Source organism: Micropterus dolomieu, linkage group LG17, assembly GCF_021292245.1.
Source record: "Micropterus dolomieu isolate WLL.071019.BEF.003 ecotype Adirondacks linkage group LG17, ASM2129224v1, whole genome shotgun sequence".
Classification (NCBI taxonomy): Eukaryota; Metazoa; Chordata; class Actinopteri; order Centrarchiformes; family Centrarchidae; genus Micropterus; species Micropterus dolomieu.
Genome location: NC_060166.1, coordinates 22,220,907 through 22,239,712, shown reverse-complemented (window position 1 = coordinate 22,239,712; position 18,806 = coordinate 22,220,907). Strand labels below are relative to the sequence as shown.

General features: G+C 40.9%; 1 protein-coding gene across 12 annotated transcripts in view; it reads left to right on the top strand.

The window, feature by feature from the left end:
* grik4 (glutamate receptor, ionotropic, kainate 4) overlaps window positions 1–18,806 on the top strand; it is a 353,258-nt gene that overhangs the window by 240,165 nt on the left and 94,287 nt on the right. For 10 of the 12 annotated variants that reach the window (XR_006828758.1, XM_046073784.1, XM_046073783.1 and 7 more), the window contains one exon: window positions 14,480–14,545. The exons of 1 other annotated variant lie outside the window; for it this stretch is intronic. Coding sequence is in view for 10 of the 11 variants with exons in the window: in XM_046073784.1 (XP_045929740.1) it covers window positions 14,480–14,545 (66 nt within the window). In the remaining variant the exon portion in view is untranslated. Of the gene's footprint in view, window positions 1–6,590; window positions 6,705–14,479; window positions 14,546–18,806 lie in introns of those variants that run through there. One more of the 12 variants, XM_046073788.1, reaches the window with a different exon arrangement.

The window sequence follows — 18,806 nt, the reverse complement described above, 5'->3', positions numbered from 1 at the left end:
TACCTGCTCTGTAATACCCAGATAAAGGAGAATACACAAATTTTTACTTTTACTTTTTCTTTTTACTGTGATGACCATGCTTGGTTCTTATTCTGGTAATTTGAATTATAGAAAGCCGCCCTGCCTGGTTAGATCAAGTGAACAAATTTGTGTGCCAAGAAATAAAATAAATGTTGTGGTCACAGTTTAAAAGTAACAATAAACATTAAATCATAAAATTTATAAAACAGGTAGCTCAAATCAAGCTATCTAAATGGTTCATAGTAGTGATATAATGTGCGTATACAATGGGTATGATGTCGAATTCCTTTGAACAGATGTCTGCAATATTGCAACAAAGTTTAAGATTCAATAGCCTGTTCAAAGACTTTTGCTCAAGGAGAGACGCAATTTATGGTAGGTATAACATTCAAGTGTTATTAGTTTACACACTGCTGGCCGCCGACACACAGTAGCAAGCATATTATTATATGGCCAAGTTCAAGTTACCAAAGTCAATCTACTGACGCTGGACAGTTTTTTAGTGGCTGCACAATAAACGGCAACATGCAAATAGATCGTCACGCGCTATGTAGCCGACCGGCAGCCTGGTGGAACTACTTTTTGTATTCATAAAGAAATGTCTGTTGATGAAATAAAGTCAAATTGTAGTGCGTCTGTTAGCCTACTTTATTTTTGCCAAACTTGGTAACCGTTTTATAAAATCAATAGCTCACTTCTGGCCGTGATAAACACTTAAGCAAAACACTGCATTTTTATTTTGTCATGAAAATAATTAAATAATACATGGCTGTCATTGGGGGTTGCGGTGGTTAGCACTGTCGCCTCACAGCAAGAAGGTCGTGGGTTCAAACCCCGGTTTCCCTGGCCTTTCTGTGTGGAGTTTGCAAATGTTCTCCCCGTGTCTGCGTGGGTTCTCTCCGGGTACTCCGGCTTCCTCCCACCATCCAAAGACATGCAGTCTAGGTTAATTGGCGACCCTAAATTGTCCTTAGGTGTGAGTGGTTGTTCGTCTATGTGTGGCCCTGCGATGGACTGGCGACCTGTCTAGGGTGTACCCCGCTTGCGCCCGATGTCAGCTGGGATTGGCTCCAGCCAATCTGGCTGTTATTGGATAAATCCTTTGATTTTACATTAGTTGATAATGTCATATGCTACAAATTTCATGCACTGTTACACACCATTGCATAATATTGTTTTCTTTTTCTTTTAATCAAAAATATATTAATAAAATAAAATATTGTTTTCTTTTTCTTTTAATCATAGCAATGGCTGAACATTTTATCAGCTTTAGAGTTTAGAGTAGCATTGCTGTGCTGGAGGCACTGCAGTTTCCAACAATTAGAGATAAAGTAACTGTGTTTAAAATAACCCGAGTTATCATTTTACACTGCCTGGTGCTGTGTCTACATGTATGAATCAAACAGATATGCTACATGGATCAGCAGAACGGCATCTTTTCAACTCAATGTCCACTTATTAGCTTTTCTACAGCTTTCAACTGCATCTGACAGTCTTTATCAGCATATTTTTGGTCAGTTGTCATGATCTAAGTATGTATCGTAGGTCCCATGAGAACAGGGGGTGGTGAATTAATGACAACAGAATCTCTCCATTACAACAGAGCAACCATGAGGTTGTTGAAAGCTCAGGAATGAGGCTAGTAAGTGGACCTTGATTTAAATATCAGTATTATTTTTTTCACGATTTTGTTCTTTGTCATTAACAAATATTCTACATCTATTTGATATTACTTTTAACACTTCACCTTTTTCATTGCCACAATGTGTAGCTACAACACTTAGCTTGCTAGCTTGGAGTGCCAGAAATTGCAATAACTTTTTCATCTGATTACATCGTTAGAAAGTTGTGTTGATCAGATTTGGTTAGTTGGGCCCTGATGGGGAAGTTGAGAAGTCTTCCTGCAATTCAACGAGACCTGCCAAGCACTGGCAAGATGTGTCTTGCCTTACTTTCCATTAAAATACTACCTAGACCATTTTAATTTCATAAACCAACTGAGAGATTCAATGAATAACCTTCATTCTTCTGTCAATATAACACCTTTATCCTATGCTGATTTGATTTACACTCATTACACACATTTATTCTCCTCTTCATCTACTGATTGCCCCATTTCTCATTTTTTATTTTCCTTTCACGCTATCATACTTTTATCCGATTTTGACCTCCCTACCTTTGTCCCTCCTCTATTATCTGCTATTACTGCCCTTACACAAGCCTCAACTCTCACCACTCTTGGGTCCTTATTCTCACCTCTTTCTTTCTTTTCCTCTCCTGTCTCCTCTTGTTCCTTATTTTCTCATTTCATCCCCTCCACTTGTATCTTTCCTGCTATTTCCCCTGTACCTAACTCCTTCTCAGACACCAGCTATAGATGACTACCAGGTCAAGATCCACCATTGTTACAAAAACCAATAGAAATAGGAAGGAAATGGCATTCAAAAGCCTGCTCCCTCCCTCTGCCTCCCTAATCACCCACCATCAGTCTTATGCTGAATCTGTGTGTCCGAGTGTGTAGTGGTATTAGTTCTGCTGTGTCAGTCTTGTTCTGCTCGGGGGGGTCAGCTTATGGTTCAGCTCTCCACTGTAATTGGGCTTTAAAACCACTATATGTAAAATCAAACACTTTCCGGCGAAAAGTAATGTTGTTTTGGCAGCAAGTGACACATTTATGGCCACAACCAGTAATCAGATCTGATTAAGCAGAGCTGATCTGCATTTTTCTCAGTGCAGTATGACCAGCTGGAGTAGGAGCCACATCACTGTGATGTATGTAGTATGAATTGGAAAATGTAAGCTGCAGCTTGCTTATTCATAGTAGTGCAGGAGCAGCAAGGTGCCTGTTGAATCTCAATGTGATTTCTGCATTTTTTCCAACTCAGAGTTAATATTCTTTCACATTCTCCACTCAGTAAAGACAGAATGCATTGAAATGTAATGCAAATGAGCTTTTCATTGCCACTTTCAATAGAATATGGCGTTAGGTTAACTCTCAAGTTTTTATCCATTTTGTTTTTTGGGCTCTCCACTTGACATTTGTTACCATCATAATGATTCATTAGGAATCAAAGAAATAAACATCGCATTTGTTCTCCTTTGTTTTATGAAAGATACGTCAAGAAGTGGAATACGAGAAAGACTTCCTCTGTTTAGATTAAATTGCTATTTTAGTTTTATGTATTTGTGTGCATCTGTCTGTGCCAGTGTGTTGGAAAGTCTTAGGAATTAAATCTTAGACTTGGCAGTGAAAGTAAAAAAAGGTTTAATGGCTCAGCTCAGCTGAAGAATTCTCAGAAGTGGAGGTGCGTCATACTTCACACTTTTATTTCCCTTTTTAGATTTCAGAAGAGGTTTACTGTTTGCGAGAGTTTAGAGTTTATAAACTTTTTATGCTACTTAACATCAGGTCAGTAGATGTCTATGGATGTTCCCTTCACTGTCATTTCAAAATTTTCAATGTAATACTGTAGATAATTTTATTACATTCATTAAACCAAAGCACCATCTGAGAATCAAACTTGTGGAATGCAGTGTGAAGGTGTTGCTTGGGATGGTAAACTAATTAGTGTTCAAAACACTGTCCACTTAGTGTGAAGAGGATCACATGGAGAGCAGTGTACAGGTGTCTTCTGCATTTGTTTGTTAGCATTGTGAAAATCGTGTTGTCAGTAAATACTTTTTAAATATATTTATATTATCTTTATAATCCATCTAACTCTGGATTTTTAAAGCAGACTTCGATATCAATGTTTGATTTGAAATCTAACAACATATGGGCGGTTGTGAATTTTTTCACTGAAACAGAGAATATAAGCAATGCATTTTGATAAAAAAACAACTGGGACCACTTTTTATACTTTTGCATTTAAATAATTTACTTGTCATTGGTTCTCTGGTGGACAAACAATGTAAAGGAGACTGTTTGTCACATGACATTTCTATAGTGAAATTAGTTACTAATTGGCAGACATATGCACATATACCAATATATCTGTGATAAGCTAATGTGCCAATTAATCAGACAGGCTGTAATTACTGTTCAAAGGTTTAAAGAACACATGTATAGAAAGTTAAAGGTTCAGTGTGTAAGTTATAGTGACATCTTGTGGTGAGGATTGCGAATTGCAACCCCCCTCCCCTATCCAAGCGAGTAGTATAGCTACGGTGCCTGAGACAGAACAAAGATGTCATCTATGAGATAGCATAGTTGATATAGATAGTTAGATAGTTGCCAGTCAAGAAATCAGGTTTCTTTAGATATATATTAATAAATTATATTTACTTAATTATTCAGTAAAACCATGTTGTTGTTTTTTTGAATATTATTATTGCTTGTTCATTAATAAACAACAGCCACATCAAGAAATGAAGTGCTACATGATGTCTCATACTCTTAATACCCGTAATACATTATTTTACAACTTGGGAGGGTAGGCTCATCTGAACTAACATACCAAAGTAAATGAAGAACATCTCAATCACATCTAGTGCATCAAGTATGACCACTGACAGATACCAGGACAATGTAAACCTCACTGTTTCTGCACCATAGTCCATTATAAACCACATAATACATGATGTTTACAAAGGCATTGGCTAATGAGGATCAAGGCTCCTCTCCCTTTGCTTAATCATGCAAATCTTACCAAAATGTCTTTTTTAATTTTTTTAAAATACAACAGAAATACAAAGTAGTACTGACAGCCATAATTTCAGCTTGAGGTAAAACAGTGCAACGTTTTTAATGTAAACATACAAATTAATGTGAAAATACAAATTACACATTTGTGTGCACAGTGGCAAAACCCTATCCAAAAAAAAACATTTTTTTTAATGCAAATTTGGAAAGTATTCATTATTGGTCACTTGATAGGCACACGGTCTTGTTATATATCACCATTAGCAGTAAAAAGAAATACATGTTTTCTACCAGGGCAGTAAAATATGAAGTTTAGCTGCTGATTTGAGCTTCCCTGCTGTTACCGTTTTATTGCCAATAATATTCATCATCTGTTTGTCTGAGGAAGGTAACGGCACATTTCTGTCCACGTAACAAAGCCATAACAGAGCGCTGAGAATAACAACATGAAATTACAATCCAACTACATATTTTTTATACCAGCGCAGTAAAAGTTTAGCTGACTGATCTGAGCTTCCATGCTGGAAGCTGCCATTTTATTGCCAATTAGTGATCAGCTGATTGTCTCATGAAGGTAACAAAACCAAAACAGAGTGCTGGAGAGAGAGATTAACTACATAAAACTAATCCAACAGATTTTTTCTACCAGCTAAAGGTTTAGCTGTCTTTTCTGACCTACAGTTTTATTGCCAATTAGTGATCAGCTGATTGTCTCACAAACATAACCGAACAAAACCAAAACAGAGCGCTGGAGAGAGAGTAACTACATGAAATTAATCCAACTAGCCTACATATTTTACACCACAAGCCAAAGCCAGTGCTGGAGAATAAACCAATGCAACTAACCTTACATGATTCTTCTACCAGGGCAGTAAAGGTTTAGCTGGCTGATGCTTCCATGCTCTAAGATAACATTATGGTTTTATTGCCAATTAACATTACTGATCAGCTGACTGTCACACTAATGTAACCGGCAAAGCCAACCCACAGGCTGGAGAATAGGCGACATGAAATTAATGCAACTACATATATCACAACACTGACAGGGGAAACACCTCACGTTCTCGGTTATTAATATTATTATTATTATTCCCTCTTCTTCTTCTATGTATGTATTTAATGTAGTGACGGGTGTCTACACTGCCGGAATTATACAAGCAGAATAAGAACGCCGTGATGATGAAATGCGCTCTACTCGCTGTTCGTTGTCGGCTACGGTAGAAACATGATAACAAAATATAGCGACCTCCATAGAAGGGGGTGCCCACGGTTATGTAGACAAAAATGGCTCATTCTAAGGTAATAAAAACATAATGGTTCATTATGTAAGGTCTTTATACACCACTGAAAACATAGTTATGGATATTGTATTGTATTTCTGTCAGTAGATCCTCAGAAATATTACACACTGAACCTTTAACTCTGAATCTTTTAGTTATCCAATAGGGATTGTCAGACAGAAATTATTTTAAATTATATTTATTTAAAAATATGAGCTTTTACAGTAAATAATAAAAAGTGTGCCCGGCATATTATATTCATATCAAATTTAGTGCATAGAAGCAAAACGTTTTCACGTACAAGTGATTTGTGTTTATGCTTGTAACTGCTTAAGGAGGTCAGGCATAAATGGCACAATTGGCACAAAATGATTTATAATGAGTTTAATTTAATTGAAATGATGAATAATAGATCATCAACACCATGATTTCTCTAAGGTTTGTGTGTACATTGCACAAATCTGTAAGTACATTTTATTGAAAGAACGTGTATATTAAGCTGGGTGTCACTCTGTACAGGATTCCTCTATTTAGTGTTCTTGCAAACAAAACGCAGGTGCTTCTGTCTGTGCCTGATCAGAATTAGAAAAGCACAGCTGTTGTCGGCGCCTCTGCCGACCCTTTTCTCACAACACCATTGATCTGTCTTGTCAAGACTACACCACCATAACCACCATGTACATATCCAAATCCACTATCTTGTCATCAGGAAGCAGTCTCTTGATTTGATCCCTGAGATGAAAGAGAGGAGCGACTCCCAGGTGAGCAGCAAAGCAAAATGGATTTCACTTTAGCTGATTGTTGTCATCAAGTGTATGAAAAGGGACTCTGCTCCATATTACAATGTTGCTTTTGTTTCGTCTTAGTCAGCTGTGTCAAGTAGTGGAATTTTGTCTTGTGCGGAAGGCGACAATACCCAGCTGATATTACTCAGCTTTCCGCCAGCTGCTCGCTGAATTAATGCACTGCTGTTTTCACTCTGTGAACTGAAACTCATCGAGAACATTCAAGTCTTTTGTCTCTCTATCAACATGTTTGTGTTCTACTCAAATGCCAGGTTCTCGAAGATTTGTTGGCCAACTGTTGGCCAGTTCTGTTGTGGAAAGTTGAGCTGTGCTTTGTTTGGACGGTGTAAGTCAAACATTTGGCTAGATTCCCAGAACTGGATTAAGCCCACTGTTAGATTAAATAAAAACTGATTTTTTTAAAGGCAACAATACAGAAATGTTTTTCCATGCTTGGTAAACACAAATAGAATTGCAGTGGGCATTTAAGACGACATATACTGGTAAATTGTGCTTAATTTAATCTGGTAGGGGGCTTGCGACAGCTCACCAAATCAAATGAGTGTTGTTTTTTATCCCACTGCTAACAATAACACCAACACAGCTGGTAGCCAAACAAACAGGGGAGTTCAAAAGCATGTCTTTCTTTTTCACAAAGACATTTGCTCTGAAATAGAGCAGTGGAGTAGGGAACAAGCCTCTCTGGAGGAAAGGAACTTTTTTCTCTCTGAACTGGCTGATCAATGAGATAGAGGTCTTGTGGTCAATGTTCCACTCTCCTGAAATGGCACCATGGGATCGACAGCCCACTTCATCTTTATCACTGGTCTGCCTCTGCTCTGACCGCAGGGACCTGACGCGGGATCATTACTACCACAAATAGAGATCTGGCTGCATGGGCTGGGATGTGGATGAGCTGGCGTTCAGGGAGGGGGATTGGTGGTAGGGCAGCATTGACACTCGGCCTCTCCTATCTCCAGTGCCTCATCTGCTCCCTTTCTCCCCCACCGGATTTTATTCTGCCTTTTCTGAATGCCAACAGCTGGTGTCCCAAATCCCCCATAAACCTTTTGGTTCAAAAGGGGATCAGGTAGACATAATAGACTAGCACCTGCCCTCCTCCATCTCCTGCCACCCTGTAATGCCGTCGTTGCCAACTCCACTCTAGCATTCCAGCCTTGGCATCACACTTGCTGACTGATGGACAATGTCTCCAACAGCATCTGTTCTCTAATGCTTGGTGGCCAACATAATTCTCTGGCTTGCAGTAGGCTACATCCAGCCAGGCTTCATACTCTACTTCATACTGTGTTCTGCTGTTGGTTAGTTTTCTACAATTGGTGATCACCAAACTGATTAGCTATGTCCACTTTTTGATGGTAAACAAACTGTTGTCCGTCTGGCTTCAGCTAACCTTGTATTCAGCTGACTGAGACTGAATGGCTGCTGTTCACTTGGCTGCGGTGCTAAGCGTTTTCAAGGACAGTTCATTCTTTCTGCCAAGCATGTGTTGTGTGCTAATTGATAGTCAGGTCAACGTGTGTTAATGTAAATGAGTCACTTCAAACGCTGATGAACTGCGCTAATGCTAACTTTCCTACAGCCGTGCCTGACACGTTCCAAGACCCATAAAAGTGCGGTGGTACTTTATTAAACAGAGTTTTGTTCTGCTGCCCCTCTGAGTCCAAGCCAACAGATGTAGTTGCTCATTATGTCTCTGCTCTCCATATGGCACTACTGCACATCCACCTCCTCTTCACCTCCCCTCACTCGGACCCCCTCCCGGCAGGCTCGTGTTAGGTTCACAGCGGACAGGTAACAGAATGACTTGGGCACTTGTCAGCTCAACAACCGAGGCAACCCAGAGCTTGTTGGACTGGATGGAAAGGAAATTAGTTTTCGCCCTCACTTTAGCTCAGAGCAACTGTCTCCTCACTAATGCCAGGTCAGATTTGAAACAGCCTTTCCCAATGTAACCTCAAATTTCCCATTGAAGAGGGGTTATCAGAGGTTATTGGTAAGCTCATACAAAGCAATGAAAAGCCCCTTGCTGTTTCCAACAAGCTGCCAACAGTGCATCACTGGCTTGGCCGTCAGAAAATGTGCCGGCTCGTTTTATTCCTCGTTTTAATAGCTAATCTGAGCAGATCAGAGTGCAATCTCAGTGTAATTAAGGCAAGTGTATATTGTAAGCTCATTGTAATTGGGTTAAGGTATTTTTACTGCCAAACAAAGGTGTCTATTTTTCTCCACTGCTCACTGTGTGTGTGTGTGTGTGTGTGTGTGTGTGTGTGTGTGTTACTTGTGCAAAGCCTGTGTCCTGTGAGAGCTTCCTCATTAAACGCCTGTCAAACCTCTGTCTGCAGACCTGCCAGACTTTCTGTCACACCGCAGGAAACACACACACACATACATACAGAGAAGCGGAGAGATCCAAGCCAGAATGAGCGGGACTCTCTGTGTCCTACACAAACTGAAAAAAATAAGGGACAGAGTTGTACCTTTTATGGTTGGAATGTACAAATAGGTAAAAGAAAACTTCTTCTTTAAGTGAGGACATTTTTTGGCTCATCATTACTAGGGCTGGGTATTGTTTGAAAGACTGCTGCCAACATGCTTCATGGGCCTGAATTCCATTGAGTCATTTTTGCACAGCCCTTAACACAAAGCAACTTTACATTTGCCCAAAAGACTTACAGTCCCAAAGGTTAGATGGTTAGTATTTAAATGAGGAAATATCTAAATCAGCTCAAGCTAGCTCAACTTTTGCCGCGGTGCAGCACACCACACCACATCATTATTTTGCAACATAGATGCTGGATTCCTGTGCACCTCAGTATTGCAGTGGCAGAAGATAAAATGATTGGTGCCTTGATAACGTTTCCTGTCCTGTTTCCCCCGTCTCAGCCCCTACTGTATGTTGATAACTTTTCAGCTGTGTTTTCGTGTCTGATAAGCTTTTAAACTCAAGCATCTTTTACTTCCTGGATTGTGTTTCATTGTCTATTTGGTACCTGAACCCCCTCCCTTAACACTAACTAAGAATCTGAACAGGTATTCAGTGGAAACTATACACATATTTGAGTTGGTATCCAAAAAGTATTGAAGTCCAGTAGTCAGCTCTAGTCATTATATAATGAATACAGCATAAACAACTGACTTCCTGTTCTAATAGCAAATAAGTACTGCGTCTTCTTAATAATAAATGAGAACCACAATACTCGGCTTTATCTTGAAATGTATTTGTAGCCCACAGAGACCAAACAATAACAAAGCTCAATGCTGATGTTGTTATTGAATCCTGTTATTGAATCCCCTGAAACTGTATGTCTTGAGAAATTAACCATTAATGGGGAGAACATGAGACAGATTGCATCTGACAACAGAATAAAATTTTACACTGCCAAATTCAGTGAGGCAATTTAATGGGTGCTGACTGCAACCCCCTCGCCATTCCTCGCTCTCTGTTTATGCTTAATATGTGTGTTTATGTTTTTCTCTTTTCCTGTCCTGTTTCCCCCGTCTCAGCCCCTACTGTATGTCGCTCACTTCATTGCGCTCTTCTTCTGTCAGTCAGACTGTCAGTTACTCCCTTTCCCTCTCTCCGTTCTATCCCTTTTTTTCTGTCACCCTATCTCTGTGTCCCTCTCATCACCCACCCTTCACTCCCACCGGCACACGCCTGTCTTTCTCCACAGCAGCCACCATCGTATTTAGTTCTATTTACAGTGGAGTATCTGATTATTAAAAGCAGAGCGGTTACCTTGGGCTTTATTGTTTGCCTGAGATTTTCCCTCCCTCACAATTCTCTAATGTAATTAGTTTCACTCCCACACCAATAGTGCCACGGCCCTGAGCAGATGCTTTTAAAAGACACATCCATCCAATTTTGAGTTCCAGCTTGTTTAGTAGATTCTAAGTTGTTTACATCACCTCTAATAATTTCCTGTGCCTTGGATTAAATGTAATAGATTAACATTTCGCAAAACTTTGTTGAATTTAGCTGCTATTATATAATATTGTAATACATCTGTATTTATTTGTGAAGAGAATATTTGTAGAGTAGAGGGAATTGAGGGAGTATTTTTAACTAGATTATCTTCTTGAACTTAATGAAACACAACCATGAATCAAGGTGTTCCCAATGAAAGATGGCAACACAGAAAAGTCGCATGCATGGAGAATAATACTATAACACAAAAGTTTTTCGTACGAATTGATGATGGAAACAGGAAAATTATAAACAGACAGAACCTTAAGGAGAATTTACTGTTTGTTTGTTTTTTTGGACCCTTTGGGGCACTTAATACAAGCTGTGAACACAACATTGATATATTATCACCATAAAAAGTTGTTATGATGAATGTGTTTGCAAACAGCATATTTTGACATCAAGAAGATGCATTCATTTGAAGTCGGGTTTGTGGCTTGATGAAAGTTAGTCCAACATTCACTCACTCACTCTGTTTTTGGTTACTCCTGAGAAAAATATCTGCTAAATTTGCTGATATGTTCTTCAGCTATTCGCTAACATTGTCTGCCATTTTGCGCTGGGCAGGTAACGTACAGTGGGTTTATCAGAGCTTTCTTTAATTATAACAAATGCCTGCGGCGGTTGGAAGCAACGAGATGAGACTCACAAAAGCAGTGAGACTGAAGCAAACTGTAAAGTTGCAGCCGGAAAACCAAAGCAATGAGCTGAAAGACACTGAGGTTAATCACTGCAAGCGACCTATTTCACATTACATACAGTCATTTGATTCACTGTTATTAAAATATATTGATTAGCGCAGCTTTAACAATTACCACAAACCCAAACAAAGAGTGTCAATGTCCATTACAGTAAATCAATTTGTGTCATAGTTTGTGATAAAATGTGCCAGTTTGGCATTAAATTGACTCCAAGTAGATTAGTACCCAGGGTTACTGGCAGGGCAAACCTGAGAGATTCCCGCAGAGCCAAACTGAAAGTGATGCAGCTGTGAGGCTCATAGAGTCTTTGAAGCTGTGCCTTGCAAAGATATATGTAGGAAAGATTTTTCTGTTTTTATTTTTGGGATTAATCGACCAGCAGAGTGACTGATACTAGCTGTTGGTTGCAGATAAGAAATCTAGCAAGCGACTTTGATGTTGCTGACAACTTGCTGTTAGTAATGTGGAGATTGATTTTCTTTGCTTAGAGCCCCTGTACCCCTATTTTAACTCAAGTCTTGATTCAAAACACATTATCCACCAGACGAGGAGGATAGTGATTGCCACTGCTTAACAGTCAATTAATCATATAGCTCTAACCAGGGGATAATGTGTTAAGGCATGATGTATAGATAAGGTCCTCTCTTCATCAGGCCTTGCCACAAGCATTTAGCCTACAGCTAAAGATAAAGATAAGTTTAAAATAAGCTGTGAAATATTGCAGATTAAGAGAATTTTAATTTAATTTGTTAATGAAATATTTTTAGAATCAAATATTTTGGGAAAATGATCAGGATGTCAATTTAGATATTTGCAGTGTGACTCAAGGCTGCATGCTGTGGAATTTGATGATGAATCTCGACTCAGAGCCAAGGAATTCCCCGGAGATGCCAGCGTTTCTAGCAATAAGGACCAACGGGCCAATCAGATGGAAAAGAACAATGTTTATGTATCTGTGTGTGTGTGTGCGTGCACATGTAAATATGCATATGTTTGTGTAAGCTGATTTCAAAGCACCCTGCTGCCTCAGATACAGCCCATTGAAGCGTGTCAGGTTTCTAAGTGAACTGGGTTGAGTAACACCAGTCCGCAGTGCTGAAAAGGAAGAAGAGAACACATGGGCAAAGGAGACAGGTTGAAAAAAGAGCAAACAATCCGGGAAATGAGGAAAGGGTGGTGAGAAATTGTACAAATGCAACAGGGAAGATGAAGAAGGATCCACCTGAAGACAGGCCCATTTCCCCAGTGTGGTGAACGGCTATTAGGCAGGTTTTAGGACTCTTTGAGAGGAATGAAGGGCGTTCAAGCAGGGGCTGTCACTAGTGGCCGCACCTCCATCCATCCACACACCCAGGGACTCCATTACACCCTGATGGGCAGGAATGGAAAACCAATCGAGGGGATATGGGGACGAGGGGGAAAGCAATGTATGGGTGCTGGGAACCACACAGACAGGCAATCTGCCATGATGAAGAGGCTGCCTTCCCTGTTCCTCTTCTCGGACCCAGCATGTCCTCCTCCTGCATCCCCTTCAAGCCCCACTGCGCTCTACTGCAGTGCCTTGCCAGCTGACCGACCAGACACCTGCCACACTGTTTTGCACTCTCCCACTCCCGGCTTTTTCCACCTAGGCCCTTACTGTAAGCCCTAGCAGCATATATCTGTTCACATCATCACATTCAGAACTGAAGCTGAGATGGATTTCATTGGAGGGAAATAGATGGGAGACATGTTTGATGTAATTTATGATTTCTTGAAGCTCTGCAGATTTGTGGGTAGCCTATTTGTTGCTGTGCTCAGGGAACCTTGTAGGCTGCAAGGTTAGCTGCAGTGTACTTAACCTCCCTTCTGACAGCGGAAATGAACCTGTGTAGACAGTACAGTGGTGGCAGTATGATAAATTCATTAGGGGCGGCTATGGAATACAGATATGTATATTGCTACAGCAAATCAACGCTGTGAAAATACGACAATTAATCTCACTGAAGATTGAATGCCTCACAGCGGGGCTGGGATTCAACAATTGTGTATTTATTGATTCTACTGAAGTCCTGGCTGGCTTTCTTCTAGTTAGTCCTTGTGTCTGATCTTTGCTCGGTCTACTGGCAAACACATGTGCTTTACATGTCTCTAGCTCTTTTATGTGTTATTTTTCTCACTTTAATAGTTTACACTGTTCCTACTGACTTACACTTTTTAGTGTTTTGACTAGTCCAGCAGCACATTGAATTTTAACAGTGACTATGAGGTTAAGATGCTGACTTACAGCTTCTAGAGTGAGGCTGTCCCATCCATTTTGAGTGAATGCTGTAGAAGAAAATGTGCATTTTTGTTATTTGTGTGATTACTTATGTTCACCTAAAATTGTGGGACTTTAAACAAAACTACAACCCAACACAGTTCATCTGATCCTCAATTCTATTCTATTGTGTAGTCCTATGTTGCAGTGGCTTAAAGATGTTGTGTTTTCTCCCTGTCTTGAGAAAATAAAATATGCACTGAGAGGCTCAAGGGAGAATTATTTTCATACATGGCAGCCCTTTATAACCCACTTTAATGTTTTGCACTGTTTGCTTTCCGATCAATCCCAGTATGTCCCTGCCTACTTACATTTGTTTGTTTGTTCGGTTTCTCCTTCTATTTCCTATTGAGTCTGTTTGTATTTTAGGTGTGTGATCACACCCCATCCACAGCCATGGCGGGGACATAGGTGAAGGGTTGTGTGTGTGTAGGGCTGGGCGATATGGCCAGAAAGGCATATCCCGGTACTGTTAGGCAGAATGCCAGTAGGGCTGTCCCCGACTAAGGATTTACATAGTCGAATCAGAATCGTCAAGTCCTGCCTATAGTCGACTGATCGACTAATCAAGTGTGTTTTTGTGTGCGGCGATTGCAAGCCGGAAGGGGGACACATGGTGGCTCTGCTTTAATCTTGAAAAGCTGCAGAGCTGCAGTCGCTATTCATTCAACTTACACTGTAAATTTCCAGCTAAACTGGCGCTAACTGTTGACCCTTTTCTCTCTCTCTCTCTCGCCTGTCATTCACCGGTCTTGTGCAGAGTTGCGTGCATGCCGTGCTGCCCACAGCTGAATGCAAGTCGCGGTTTCTCGCGGTTCCATTTCAGGTAGCTGGCTGTTTAAAAACGATATAATATTCTTTGTGTGGTTAATCAACGGTGATAAATTATCCAAAAGTCCCGCAGGGTGCGGACAACTCTGCACAATAACGGTGAAGACGGGGTTCTGCTCCCTCTCTTCAGCAAGTGTTCCTCCACTGCTACTACACACACACACACACACACACACAGACACACACACACACACACACTCACACACACACACACACACACACACAAACACACACAACGCCTACACATGTGCACTGACGACCCAGGGTTAGGGTTACAATTTTGGATTTATTCAGGCACTTTTAAAAACATTTCTTTTGACATGTTTATTTACAGCATTAAACTTTGAAATGTATATTGTAATAAGGGGTATTATTAACTTATTGGGAGAAAACTGGTAGTTCTATGTACAATCAGACGTTGAGCACCCCCATATCGCCAAAATGGTATGATCCTTGTTTCGCTGCAAAGCTGATATGTATGTCAGAGGTCGCACGCCTCTGGAGCAACTAGGGCAGGGGTATTCAATTAGATTTCAAAGAGGTCCAGTTAGAGAAAATTTCCCGAAGCAAAGGTCCAGAACATCAAAACGACGAACTTGCGTTATCATTCAGTACTATAACCTATAGTTGTATCAACACATGTTTTTAGTCAACAACGGACTGTCAAATCAAATAATATTTCAGTCAGTTTTCACATCAAACTGGAGGGATAATAAATAACTATTCAAATAATAACTTCTAAATTTAAGTAAACTAAATTAAAGTGCCTAATTTTTAGAAAAAATGTAATAAAAAGTGTAGCTTGAAGTGATGAAGTGTAGTCTTAACCAATTTTATAATAAACACACAAATGAACAGCTGTAATGCCTCCTCTTCTCTTTCATTTCCTCTTACAGAGCTACCACTTTCCTACTTTCTGTTGTTCAGTGAGAAACGTGAGCTCCTGCTAGCATATTGGAGATTTATGAGATATTCTGGTTTTGAACTGCCCGTGGGAGGAATGTACATGTAAAAATCTGTACATTCTTGATTAAAAGTCATGTGAAATCTCTTTTATCTTTCGTCTCCTCAATTCGCGTGTGTTTCCAAAACATCTCTGGTGAATCTCGCGGACTCGACTCGCAAGCATCGGTATGCACAGATTTGATTGGCTGAGCAGCGTCACATGAGAGGATTGGAGCACATGCGATTGGTCTGTGAGTTTCCTGGTCCTCTAAACCAGTACAGTAAATGCTAGAAAAGCTGCGCGGGTTAAAATAGAAACGCTCCGTCACGAGGTAGTAAGTCTCAATAATAAATGGGCTGTAGGTCGGTGGTCCGGAGAGGACGGCAGCTGGGTCCGGATCCGGACCGCGGTCCGCCTATTAGTGACCTCTGAACTAGGAGTTAAGGGTCTTGCTCAGGGACACATTGGTGAATGGCTTTCAGTGGGAATTGAACCCTGGTCTCCCACATCATAAGCAAGCATCTTATCTATGCGCCATCACCACCCCTGGTGGTAGGGGTCCACCCTAAATTCCAGTATAAAATATATATCAGTAAGCGGGCTGGGGAGGGAGGCGGTTTTTGCAGGCATGTTTTTACTATTTTAGTAACTTAGTGTCAGATATGGTTTAAACAGAACCCAGAAGCAGACAAAGACGGGAGGCCTTTCACAGAGTTTATTGAAGAGCAGTCAAGACAAGGTGGGAGCGAGTGATTCAGCTGCGTGGCAGGCTCGACGATAGGCAGGGGAGGCAGGCAGAGTGTAATCCTCCAGAGAAGCAGGCAGGTATGGGCACAAGGGGAGGCGTTCTCTCCAGACTAAGAAATCCAAAGAACAGAGACGAAATTAACCACAAAACGTAACAGCGAGTACAAGGTAGCAACAAGGCTGGGTGCCAGCTAGAGACCTACAATATACAACGTAACACTCCAGCGAAGACTGAGGAGAACTGCAGGGCTTATGAAGCAGCACAGAAAGACATGATACGAATCAGGTGTGCTAATCAGTCTGCCAGACAGGTGAGTGAGCCAGCCCCATGCTTCCCCACCAGTCACGCCTCCTGCCAACCTGCAAGGGTAGAAACTAGGTAGAGCCACAAGGAAGAGAGAGAGAAAGGCGGAGCGACAGAAAAACCAAAACATACCAGCCAGCCTCACACACTCAAAAACAGAAAGTAACAAAACACAGTCATCCACACACAGACCCTCCTAGCTTAGTCATAGTTGAGACATCGTGACACTTAGCGTGCTTCTTATTTCACCGTTTTAATTATACTTCATTCTCCATCTTAAGTAACACTCACTTATTGAATTTGCCTCCTTCAGTTCTCTTCACACTCACAGACCTAACGTACCTCTGCTGCAAACACATCAGCGTTCCCCGCTTCTTCTGCCGTTTTTCCATTACCAGTACCAGCTCAACTCGCCTCGCCTCGGTTTGGCCGTCGTCCGTTTTCCATTGCAGATAGTACCCAGAGATAGTACACCTCAGTGTAGCTGGTCGTCATAGCGACACCACACACAACTGCCGCGACGTAATATTAAATGTGACATACAGCGACGCAGAAAAAGCTGCCTATTGATTTAAGTTTAAATGTTTCAACATTACTCACAATGTAAACCAGGTAGCAGGTACAAGTACAACTTTTACACAATGGTAAACCAAAAAAAGGCGAGTCCATAGACTGTAGTCGAGGCGAGTCGAGCTGGTACACTGCAGTGGAAAAGGGGCTTTACCGTCTCTCTCTCCCTGTATGTCCGCTTGGGTGACTTTCTTCATCAGTAGTAGGCTAAGCTTTATAAAGACACTGGAAAAAAAAAATCAGTATCAGAAGGAGCTTTATTGCCAAGTGGTGTTTTACACATACAAGGAATTTGCTTTGGTGTTAAGGTGACACACACAGACAGACATACAGCTGACATAAATAGATGTAGAAATATATAAATATGTAATAAACAAATGCAAGTTGTATAAGAATAACAGAAGAATAGAGAAAAATAATACTACTGACAATATAAAAAATAATAATAATTAAAGCTGCAAGCAGCATTGGGCGGGCCCTCGCACTTGTAGTGCGTCCAGGTGTGAGCCGGCCGAGTTGCATATTCTGGAGCTCTGCCGGTGCGGCTGTGAATTTGCTACGCGGTTCCGACGCCGCATGAAGGTGTTATGTCACTTCCTGTGTCCCCTATGTGGAGCTACATAGCACTTGCCGCTATGAATATAAATCGGTATTGGTGTGTAGATGTCTGCGGGGTGGGAGAGTTATCAAGCACATAAAGTTTGGTTCAGATGTGAGCATGTACACTGAAGTTACAACAACTTCCTGTGTCATGGCGAAGAGTTGATCTTTGACGCCACGCCACGGACACGCCCATTGACGAAAACTCACAGATAGCACAACTTTTCATCTTCAATGCCTTTAGAAGGCACAGCAGAAATTTGAAGTCGGTCGGACAAAATCCCTAGGAGGAGTTCGTTAAAGTACGGAGTGTGTAAATCATCCAAAAATTGGCGTAAAATTCAAAATGGCCAACTTCCTGTTGGGTTTAGGCTATGGCTCCAAGAGGCTTTTTTGTGCGTCTGGACAAGATACACGTACCACAGAAAATTCGTGCACGTAGGTGAAACGTGCGGCGGGGGCTACTTCATTAAAGGTCACTTCCTGTTGCCAGCAGGTGGCGCTATGACTGTGGGTGAATGTCGGCATGTACATGTGTTCAGGGCGGGACTCTCATCCTACATGTACACTTTGGTCCACATGTGAGCATGTACACTGAAGTTACAACAACTTCCTGTTTCATGGCGAATCATCAACGCCCATTGACGAAACTTTTCCAATGCCTTTAGAAGGCACAGCAGAAATTTGACGTCGATCCGACTACATCCCTAGGAGGAGTTCATTAAAGTAGGAAATGTGTAAATCATCCAAAAGTGGCCGTAAAATTCAAAATGGCTGACTTCCTGTTGAGTTTAGGGTATGGGTTCTTGAGGCTTTTTTGTGCGTCTTGATATGATACATGTCCCCAGAAAATTTCGTGCATGTAGGTTGAACGTGAACGAGGGGCTAATTTGTTCCAATTTTCTAGGTGGCGCTAGCGAGTCATTTTGCCACGCCCATGCGCGAAACCCATAAAATACGAAATTTTTCCACCAGTTCTGACATGTGTGCAAAGTTTGGTGAGTTTTTGAGTATGTTTAGTTCCCCAAAATGGAGCTTACTTTGCAGAAGAAAAAAAAAAAAAAAAAAAAAAAAAAATATATATATATA